Source organism: Solanum stenotomum, unplaced genomic scaffold (assembly GCF_019186545.1).
Source record: "Solanum stenotomum isolate F172 unplaced genomic scaffold, ASM1918654v1 scaffold33356, whole genome shotgun sequence".
Taxonomy (NCBI): Eukaryota; Viridiplantae; Streptophyta; class Magnoliopsida; order Solanales; family Solanaceae; genus Solanum; species Solanum stenotomum.
Genome location: NW_026032409.1, coordinates 5,660 through 17,122, shown reverse-complemented (window position 1 = coordinate 17,122; position 11,463 = coordinate 5,660). Strand labels below are relative to the sequence as shown.

The following is an 11,463-nucleotide window of genomic DNA, read 5'->3' as shown; positions in this document are numbered from 1 at the left end:
ACATATTAGAAGACTAGTGAATAATTCCAAGTCTTTCTAACTCTACCCGTATTTTACAAGCTGAGAACTAAATGCCATTGACTTACAAAGACTTAGTTATACTTCATTACAATATAAATACAACTACAACCCTGCACAACTTCATCACAAACCAAAAACAATCTTTTAATTATTAGCAATGATGATAGTTCCCACAATTTTTAATTTCCTTCAGTTTTTTACTATCTTATATTTTTTCACAGTTACATTTGCTACCACTGAGGAAGCAACTGCTCTTCTAAAATGGAAAGCAACTTTCCAAAACCAGAACAATACCTTATTGGCTTCGTGGACGCTAAGTGGACCTGCTGGTACCAACAGAATTGGAGCGGCGAGTTCTAATGCGTGTAAGGACTGGTATGGAGTTACATGTTCTAATGGTAGGGTAAACAAGTTGAATATGACAAATGCTGGTATCATTGGCACACTCTATGATTTTCCATTTTCTTCACTCCCTTTTCTTGATTATCTTGATCTTAGCTTGAACCACCTCTCGGGCACCATCCCACCTGAAATAGGAAAGCTCACTAATCTTTTCTATCTTGACTTGTCCACCAATCAGATTTCGGGCACAATTCCACCACATATCAGCTCATTAACAAAGCTTGGGACCCTCCACATCTTTGTCAACCAATTAAATGGTTCCATTCCGGAGGAAATAGGTCACCTAAGGTCTCTTACTGAGCTAGATTTGAGTTCTAACATTCTTAATGGTTCTATTCCTGTTTCTTTGGGGAATTTGAACAACTTGTCTGTTTTGAGTCTGTATGAGAACCATCTTTCTGGTTCCATTCCAGCAGAAATAGGAAAACTTGTCAATCTCGTTCAACTTTTTCTTGATACAAACAACTTAACTGGTCATATTCCTCCAGAAATCGGAGAACTTGTCAATCTCAAGCGAGTTTATCTTGGTTCAAACCAATTAACTGGCCATATTCCTTCTGAAATAGGGAAGATGAAGTCACTTGAGGAGTTAAGCATAAACACAAACAAGTTTTCTGGTCCAATTCCCAAAACTATAGGAGAATTAACTGAGCTCCAACTCTTGTACCTTCATTCCAACCAACTTTCTGGTCCCATTCCTAGTGAATTGGGGAATCTGAAAAAACTGAATGATCTGCAGTTATCCACTAATCAACTTTCTGGTCCGATTCCTGATTCTTTCGGCAATTTGAGAAACTTGACAACTTTGTTTCTCCGTAACAACACACTTTCTGGTTCTATTCCAAAAGAACTTGCATATTTGGACAACTTGGTTGTGATGGAAATGGATGAAAATCAGTTTTCAGGCCATTTGCCTGAGAATCTTTGCCAAGGTGGGAAACTTGTGCACTTCACGGTGAATAATAACAAGCTGACAGGGCCAATACCAAGAAGCTTGAGCAACTGCTCGAGTTTCGAAAGGGTTCGCTTTGATAACAACAGTTTTACTGGGAATTTATCTGAAGCTTTTGGTATCTATCCGGAGCTGCAGTTAATTTATTTGAGTGAGAATGATTTTCATGGCGAACTCAGCAGCAACTGGGGGAAATGCAAGAATTTGACTGATCTTCGGATAGCCAGAAATAGAATTGGTGGTCGCATACCACCAGAGATTGGAAACCTCAAAGGGCTTCAAGGACTAGATCTTTCATCCAATCATTTGGTTGGGAAGATTCCTAGGGAATTTGGAAAATTGACCTCTCTGGTTACTCTTCTTTTGCAAAACAACCAAATTTCTGGCAATATTCCTATGGAACTTGGGTCATTGACAAAGTTAAATTACCTTGATCTATCAGACAATAGATNTGAAAGAATTTGAGCAGAAGGATTGGAAATTTTCTGATCTTGTATATCCCCTAAAACTTGGTATATGTACCCGTATTTACAACTGAGATTAAATGAAAAATAAATAAAAGAAAATAACCAACTATACACTTGTCATTCTTTTATTTGTACAAAATTAACAAACTTATTCCTTCACATGTTTATCACGTGAGCTGAGCTTCTTGGAAGCTTCCCTTTTCTGTACAGGTGTCCTCTGATCCAATGGCCATGATCTCATCTTTGTATCTCTGATCAAAGGCCCTGATTGTTCCACATCAGCTTCAGATTTATACTTTGATTTGGAAGAGGAAGCATTTCTCTTGTCTGAAATCTGAGGCTTCCTCTTCGTTGTTTCTTCTCCAATTCTTGTAACACTTCCTTCATTCAAAAATGAGGAAGATGATGGTTCTTTGTCAATAAAATGCTGAAGAAGCACTCAATGGCGAAAGGACTTAAACTCATCCTCATTACTGTACTTCCTATTCTGGGAGCATTAGTGCTTCTTTGTGCTTTCGCTGGTGCTCTCTTTACTCTTTATGCGTGACCAAAGAAGAAGAGTTGGAGACGTTGAAAGACGGGATTCCATTGACAAAGATGATGGTCTGCTTTCAATATCCTCATTACATGGAAGTTCATTATACTGGGATATCTTAAAAGCCACAGAGGAGTTTGATGCAACATTTTGCATTGGGAAAGGAGGGTTCGGAAGCGTTTACAAGGTAAATCTTCCATCATTGGGAAATGTAGCTGTGAAGCGACTTCATTCTTCATTTGAGATTAAGCATCGCAAGAGCTTCATGAATGAGGTAAGGGCATTGACAGGGATTAAGCATCGGAACATTGTGAGACTCTATGGCTTTTGTTCGAATGCACAACACTCGTTCTTGGTTTACGAGTATGTGGAGAGGGGGAGTTTGTCTAGTATATTGAGCAACGAAGTAGAGTCCAAGAAATTGGATTGGCTTATAAGGGTGAATATCATCAAAGGTGTTGCTTATGCTTTATCCTACATGCACCACGATTGCTCACCCCCGATTGTTCATCGGGACATATCAAGCAGTAATGTTTTGCTTGACTCCGAGTTTGAAGCTCGAGTTTCTGATTTTGGCATAGCTAAGATTCTCAAGCCAGACTCATCCAATTGTACTGCACTTGCAGGCACATATGGCTATGTAGCACCAGGTAAGATCTAACTACTTATCCTTTTTTTTAGTTCATGAACTATATCTGCACACTCTATATTGTTTCTATCTCATTTGGAACTTTATTGTTTCAGAGCTTGCCTATACAATGAAGGTTACGGAAATGTGTGACGTCTACAGCTTTGGAGTATTAGCATTGGAGGTAATCAAAGGGAAGCATCTTGGGGAATACCTTACTCTTCTAACAAATTCATCAACAAGAGATGTGCAGCTAAGCGATTTGCTAGATGAACGCCTTCCACATCCTGAGGATGAAGTAAAAGAGTTTTTGGTTTTCATTGTCAAGCTAGCAATCTCGTGTTTGGTTGAAAATCCAAAATCAAGGCCAACAATGCACTTCATCTCCCATATGTTATCAATGGATCCACCCAATCATCAGATTCCATGAAAGTGAGATTCCTCGAGATGTAAGGTGCCCTGGTATGGAAAAGATTATGCTCAGCACCAAGTCGTTGTGAAGTAACAAGTATGTTGATCAGAACTTTCACAGCAAAATATTATTAAGATTAGCCTTTCTGTATTGTTGAGTTGCTTATATAGATTACTTATTTCAACCTGAAGGTCTCAGAGCCTTTGTTCTAGAATATATACAAATTACAGTATACTATATACTGATGTTAAGTAATAAAAGCAAGTTCCATGTTCGTTAAGTACTACTGATGTTATTTTAATTTTTAACTCGTGAAAAATCTTGAACTGTGAATGCTTCTGTAATTTGAAACACACTGTAAGGCATGTCAAAAAGATGATATCTTAAAGATGAAAATAGAGAGGATTATGTATCAAACTAAACATATCATTGAACATTGTATGCATAGATTCCTCTTTTCAAACAGATGTATGTTCTAGTTGTAAGCTACTAGAAATATTTGCTTCAGTTCATAGAGAATCAAGTTCTTTGTTGTTCTGTTGTTTTCGTCTCGAGTGGTGTTATGAATGGGCCTAGACCAGTATTGACAAAGCAGCCCAAATCCGAATTAAGTGGCTATTTGTGGGATCCGGGTTGATAAATAGAGACTTGGGAGAGCAAAATTGGTTTATGCAAATTGTTGAAAAAAAAATGTCTAGTCCTCTCATCCCTTTTCTTTGAGTTCTACTTCTCATCCTTTTCTTCTATGTGTGTTCTTCAATTCCCTTTTAGTTCTTAAATTCCTTTGTAATTTCAATTACGAGTTAGCGAATAGATTTATCGGTTGTTTGAATTTGAATTGTGTTGATCTTGCTATTGGGTTTGTTACAAGTGGATTCAAGAATTCACAAATTGCAGTACTTTGGGAAAGAGACTAAATTCATGTCGTCATTGTTTTTTTTTTCTTATGTGCGTGTAGAGTTCTGCTAATATATATGTATCTCTATAATACACTGAAATCCAAACCCAATGACATTTAGAATTTTTAGCATTCCTCAAGAACATGAATGTATCTAACCAACAAAAGATAATTGTACTAATTTTTGTTGAGTAGGGTAATCAGAACATTTAAGCAAGATATAGGGATACAAAGTGTTGATTCACTATATCGACAGTAAAATTTACTATACCTTAATCTCAAGTTAGTTGAGGTCGATGGGCTCCTATTTGTATCCTTCCATTTAGATAAACAATCCAACTTTCTAATAATTTGCGTCCATCATATTGATATCACATCCATTTCCACAACCGTCGTTGCCAAGTCAAGCTACTTTGTGAAGACAAACATCAATCTCAGCTAAAGAGATGAAGATCATGTGGTTTAGTTGGTCGATTTAGTTGTTGGGATTAAGTCAAAATTAGTTAGAGTTAAAAAGTTGTTAAGTTGTTTAAATAAGTTCAAATAAGTAATGTGGTTTAGTTGGTGGATTTAGTTGTTGGAATTAAGTCAAAACTAGTTAGAGTTAAAAAGTTGTTAAGTTGTTTAAATAATTTCAAATAAGTAATGTGGGTTAGTTGGTGAATTTAGTTATTGGAAATAAGTTAAAACTAGTTAGAGTTAAAAAGTTGTTTAAATAAGTTCAAATAAATAATGTGGTTTAGTTGGTGGATTTTGTTGGTGGAATTAGTTCAAATAAAGTTTAATTAACCCCTAGTTAGTTTTACTCATTATTTGAAATATTTTGGTTTAGTTGGCGGAAATAATTCAAAACTAGTTAGAGTTAATGTTATTTAGTTGTTGAAATAAAATTTTATCATTATTGAACTAACAGACCGCTTAGAAAACGAGAATCTTTGGCAACAGAGTGCAGGTGAACCGATTAGAGGTTCAATCTACGGCTTAACAGAAAAGGCGTATCAGAAGAAAAAGTCTTGGTATTGTGGTTCATTATCCTCAAGCTTCGATGGTAGGGATAGAGAGACAATATCTGCAATGGAGGGTAAGATATCTTACCCTAATGCCGAGCTTGCTGTTGTAGCCGACAGAGAGAAGAAGAGGGAAGAAAGGAGAGTGAGGGTGATGAGGAGTAGTTGTATCTATTTGACATTTTAGACTTCTATATTTTTGGAATTGTTTGATCCTATTTTTAGTTTATTTTGAAGTTGGATGGAGTTTATTTTGAAGTTGGATGAAGTTTAAAAATACCAACCTTCAGAGGTCGGAATTTAAAAATTAAAATAAAAATATACCGACTTCCAGAGGTCGAAAATATTAAAAATTAAAAATTAACAAATATCGACCTCCAGATGTCGGTATTTCAAAATATGAGAAATAAATATTCTGACATTCAGAAGACGGAAATAATAAAAATAAAAAATAAACAAATATATAAAAGTGACCTCAGGAAGTTGGAAAATAAATAATGAATTTTCCGACCTAAAATTAGAACTGACCTCGAGAGGTCAGTAAATACCGATCTCCAGAGGTCGGTATTGAATTATGAATAGCGACCAAGCTTTTTCCGACCTAAGCTGTGAAGTCGGTATTTGATCGGTATTTCATGGAATATCGACCTCCGAAAGTCGATATTTGTAGGTCGGTATTCATTGTTTTTTTAGTAGTGAGATTGCTTCTTCTCTTGGCCACTTGATTGGACCCTCTGGTTCACCCCACTAAGCATCAAAGCAAAAAGCTGCATTCTCTGATGTTAAGAACTTGCCACAAAAGCAGCATCACATTGATAACAGTCTAATAACAACATCTTTTTGAAGTTGATCAAACCACATTTCACTGTTAGATATTGCTGATCCCTATTTTCTGCAACTAGTTAAAGTCCTTTAGCGTAGGGTGGTTCAATAGGGTAATAAGGCTCGTGATTTATGAATTATTTTATGAATTTATGAATTGTTTAGCATATGAAGAAGCAGAAACAAAAAATGACAGGCAGAGTGTCGAAGCTATTGAGTGTGCTAAACAACACATGATGAGAAGAAAAAGCACAATACAGGCAGAAATATGGATAAATTGTTGCTACTTCATTTACCTTGTTATTATAGAACTAGAAGCCATTGATGCAATATCGATAGCGAAGTAAACCCTAATTCTAAGAAATAAGAAAAAAGAGATAGAAGATAGACACACGAAAGGAACTAATTGACAATTATAACTATAGAAAGCTAAAGACTTCAATTAAGATTCCAAAAACGAGCACCAAATCGGCAATGAAATTCTCAAGCAAGCAATCCCACTCTCGCAACTCCAACTTTGGTGTGCACAAGTTGACCTTAAACTTGTAAAGAGTTGAACAAGTAGAAATATGTGTTTAGCTTGACAATTTGGTCCTACATTGATCTGTGTCTACTTGTTCAACTTTATACAAATTTAAGCGTTTATTCTTGCATACCTAAAATTAGAGGGTCTATGTCAGTTAAAACTAAGTTAACGGACATATTTATGTATTATGCTAATTGTAGATGCAAAAGAAAAATGTTGGACAACCCTTCATTTCTCAAACTGTCCCTTGAACAGAGACCTCTGCAGTTCCAACTTAATTAAGCCGTTGAAATTTTCCAAGTAAGTAGATGTTAACGGAACTTGCAATAATTCCACCCAATATGGCCCATGAAGATGATACAACTGTTAGTCAATGCCAAAGACTAGCAAAATTTCCAAAAAAATGATAGAAAATCTCCCAATATTTCCACAACTTTTAAACCTGGCCAATTAAAATGTTTCCACAAACATTTGTTTTTCTTTGGTATTTACTTTCATGGATAGTGAGACCATTGACTTGAAGTCGTTCTACACGTAATTCACAAGGTGAGAAATAAATGCTATTGACTCACCAACACTTATAAAACTTTGTTTGAATGGTTGTTACGTGTTGTTTCATAATGTATCTATTGTATTGTGTTGTATCGTATTGTATTGTTCTATATCGTTACATAATGTCATACATCAGCAATTTGAATGATAAACCTATAAAAAAAATAAGAGAGGGGTAGAACTACTATAGAAATGTAGGGTAAAGAATAAAATAGGATTATTAAATAATAAGTAAAAGACAAAATGAGAAGAAAAAAAATGCGATCAGGCTAAACCGATCGTTACATTAAATGAGACTGTTAGTAGTTACCTAATCATAGATTTAAACAATACGATACAATAAAATTTAAATAACAGCCAAAACAAAAATGATATTCAAACTAACAATACAATGCAATACAATGGGTAACAACCATTCAAACAAGGTATTATAGTGATTCATTACAATATTTATACAACTATACCCTGCACAACTTCATCACAAAACCAAAAACAATCAATCATTTAGCCTTGATGATGGTTCCCACAATATTTTATATCCTTCCCTTCTTATATCTTTTCATAGTTATAACTTTTGCTTCCACTGAGGAAGCAACTGCTCTTCTTAAATGGAAAGCAACATTCCTAAACCAGAACAATTCCTTACAAGCTTCATGGACACTAAGTAGTCCTGCTGTTACCAAGAATTCTTCCAGAATTGGAGCGACGAGTTCTGATGCATGCAGGGGCTGGTATGGAGTTGTATGCGTTAATGGTCGGGTTAACAGGTTGAATATTACAAATGCTAGTGTCATTGGCACACTGTATGATTTTCCATTTTCATCACTCCCTTTTCTTGAATATGTTGATCTTAGTATGAACCAGCTCTCTGGCACCATCCCACCTGAAATTGGTAAGCTCGCTAATCTTGTCTACCTTGACTTGTCTGTCAATCATATTTCGGGCACAATCCCACTACAAATCAGCTCACTAATAAAGCTTGAGACCCTCCACATATTTGACAACCAATTAAATGGTTCCATTCCAAGGGAAATAGGTCGCCTAAGGTCTCTTACTGATCTAGCTTTGAGTTCTAACTTTCTTAGTGGTTCAATTCCTGCTTCATTGGGTAATTTGAACAATTTGTCTTTTTTGTATCTTTATAATAATAAGCTTTCTGGCTCCATTCCTTCAGAAATAGGAAAACTTGTCAATCTTGTTGAAGCTTATATTGATAGCAATCAATTAACAGGTCATATTCCTCCGGAAATAGGTAACTTGATCAATGCAAAATTGTTCTATGTTTTCTCCAATAACTTGTCTGGTCCCATTCCTGATGAAATTGGGAAAATGAAGTCACTTGAGTACTTAAGCTTCCAGACAAACAATCTTTCTGGTCCAATTCCCAAAACAATAGGTGACTTAACTGAGCTCAAACTCTTGCACCTTTATTCCAACCAACTTTCTGGTCCCATTCCTAGTGATTTTGGGAATCTGAAAAAATTGAATGATCTGCAATTATCCAATAATCAACTTACTGGTCCTATTCCTGGTTCATTTGGCAATTTGAGAAACTTGCAATTTCTGTATCTCCGTGCCAACAAACTTTCTGGCTCTATTCCAAAAGATCTTGCATATTTGGATAACTTGGTTATAATGGAAATGGATGAAAATCAGTTTTCAGGCCATTTGCCTGAGTATCTTTGTCAAGGTGGAAAACTTGAGAACTTCACGGTGAATAGTAACAAGCTGACAGGGCCAATACCAAGAAGCTTTAGCAAGTGCTCGAGTTTCAAAAGAGTTCGCTTGGATAACAACAGTTTTACTGGGAATTTATCTGAAGCTTTTGGCGTCCATCCACACCTTTACTTCATTGATTTGAGTGATAATGATTTTCATGGTGAACTCAGCAGAAACTGGGGGAAATGCAAGAAATTGACTGATTTTCAGATAGCCAGAAATAACATTAGTGGTAGCATACCACCAGAGATTGGAAACATCAAAGGTCTTTTGGGACTTGATCTTTCAGCAAATCATTTGATTGGGCGGATACCAAAGGAATTTGGAAAATTAACCTCTCTGGTTAAGCTTTCTGTGCAAAATAACTATATTTCTGGCAATATTCCTATAGAACTTGGGGCACTGACAAAGTTAGATTCCCTAGATCTGTCAAACAATAGATTGAATGGGTCGATCCCAACGTTTATAGGAGATTACCAGCACCTATTTCACTTGAACCTGAGTTGTAACAAGTTTGGGCAGAAAATTCCAAAGGAGATAGGGAGGATAACTCATCTTAGTGTACTTGATTTGAGCTATAATCTTCTTGATGGAGAAATACCTGCTCAGTTAGCTAGTTTGCTGGACTTGGCAAACTTGAATCTTTCCCACAACAGCCTTGCTGGGCGTATTCCTGAAGAATTTGAAAGTTTGACCAGTTTGCAGGATGTTATCTTGTCATACAATGAGTTGGAAGGTCCAATCCCTAATAATAAAGCTTTCATGAATGCCTCATTAGAAGGTAATAAAGATCTTTGTGGCAATGTGATTGGATTCCAACCTTGCGAAAGGCCATCTTCTATTGTGAAGAAGCACTCAATGGCGAAGGGACATAAACTCATCCTCATCACTGTACTTCCTATTATGGGAGCACTAGTACTACTCTGTGCTTTCATTGGTGTTCTCTTTATGTGTAATAAAAGAAGGAGAGTTAGAGACGTTGAAAGAAGGGATTCCAGTGATGATGTTGATGGTTTGATTTTCATATCCACATTAAATGGAAATGCATTGTACTGGGATATCTTAAAAGCCACAAAGGAGTTTGATGCAATGTTTTGCATCGGAAAAGGAGGATCTGGAAGCGTTTACAAGGTAAAGCTTCCAACGCTTGAGAATGTAGCTGTGAAGAGACTTCATTCTTCATTTGAGGTTACCCATCGCAAAAGCTTCATGAATGAGATAAGGTCATTGACAAGGATCAAGCATCGCAACATTGTGAAACTCTATGCCTTCTGTTCAAATGCACAACACTCATTCTTGGTTTACGAGTACATGGAGAAGGGGAGCTTGTCTAGTATTTTGAGCAATGAAGTAGAGTCCAAGAAATTGGATTGGCTTACAAGGGTGAATATCATCAAAGGTGTTGCTTATGCTTTATCTTACATGCACCATGATTGCTCACCCCCGATTGTTCATCGAGACATATCAAGCAGTAATGTTTTGCTTGATTCCGAGTATGAAGCTCGTGTTTCAGATTTTGGCATAGCTAAGATTCTCAAGCCAGACTCATCCAATTGTACTGCACTTGCAGGCACATATGGCTATGTAGCACCAGGTAAGATCTAACTTCTTATCCTTTTTTTAGTTCATGAGATATTTCTGCACAGTCTATATTGTTTCTATCTCATTTGGAACTTTATTGTTTCAGAGCTTGCCTATACAATGAAGGTGACGGAAATGTGTGACGTCTATAGCTTTGGAGTATTAGCATTGGAGGTAATCAAAGGAAAGCATCTTGGGGATTACATTACTGTGCTAGCAAATTCATCGACCAGAGATCATGTGCAGCTTAGCGATTTGCTAGATGAACGCCTTCCATATCCTGAAGATAGAGTAAAAGAGGTTTTGGTTTTTATCATCAAGCTAGCAAGCTCATGTTTGCTTGAAACTCCAAAATCAAGGCCAACAATGCACTTCATCTCCAGTATGTTGTCAATGGATCCACCTGTTTCTCAAATAACCTCTATGAAGGCGAAAAGCGTCCCCGAGATGTAAGGTGTCTATGTATGGTGAAAAAAAGAAGCAAGTTTTGACACCAAGTGGTTGTGAAGTAAGAATAAGAAGCTATTATTACTGGGACTAGTATTTGTGTATTTTATTGTTAGTTGTGCTTATCCAGTTTAGTGTTTCAACCTGAAGGATTCTGAGCTCTTGTACTAGAGGTAATACAATATCAAATAGGATGTAATATTTCAATTTTCTTGTTCCAATTAGTGCTAATAAAAATAGTTTTATGTTTGCTAAAGATGAACAAGTTAAAGATATAGTAATACTTGTAATACACTGCAATGCATTTCAAACAACGATATTTTAAAGATGAAAATAGAGAGTATTATGTATCAAACTAACATCATGGATGTATGCATAAATTTAGACAGAGTCTGTAGTTGTAAGATACTGGAAATATTTCACTTGTGTTACTAGAGAAACAAATCTCTTTGTTATTTTTAAACATAGCTTCCGCATAAATTGCCTTACATGGA

At 36.2% G+C, this 11,463-nt stretch overlaps 1 protein-coding gene across 1 annotated transcript; it reads left to right on the top strand.

Annotated features, from left to right (window-relative positions):
* Positions 1-139: 139 nt before the first annotated feature.
* Positions 140-11,176, top strand: LOC125852280 (MDIS1-interacting receptor like kinase 2-like). The gene is made up of 3 exons (XM_049532012.1): positions 140-1,355; positions 8,913-10,535; positions 10,629-11,176. Exons 1-3 carry the CDS (start codon positions 179-181, stop codon positions 10,973-10,975), a joined length of 3,147 nt encoding a protein of 1,048 aa, XP_049387969.1. The 5' UTR covers positions 140-178; the 3' UTR covers positions 10,976-11,176.
* The last annotated feature ends 287 nt before the right edge of the window (positions 11,177-11,463 follow it).

Bases quoted from the DNA above. Each gene is read 5' to 3' on its own strand.
- LOC125852280 (XM_049532012.1), top strand. From the start codon at position 179: ATGATGATAGTTCCCACAATTTTTAATTTCCTTCAGTTTTTTACTATC. The intron at 1,356-8,912 runs GTGGGAAACTTG...ATCTTTGTCAAG, and splicing joins GCCTGAGAATCTTTGCCAAG to GTGGAAAACTTGAGAACTTC. The intron at 10,536-10,628 runs GTAAGATCTAAC...TTATTGTTTCAG, and splicing joins ATATGGCTATGTAGCACCAG to AGCTTGCCTATACAATGAAG.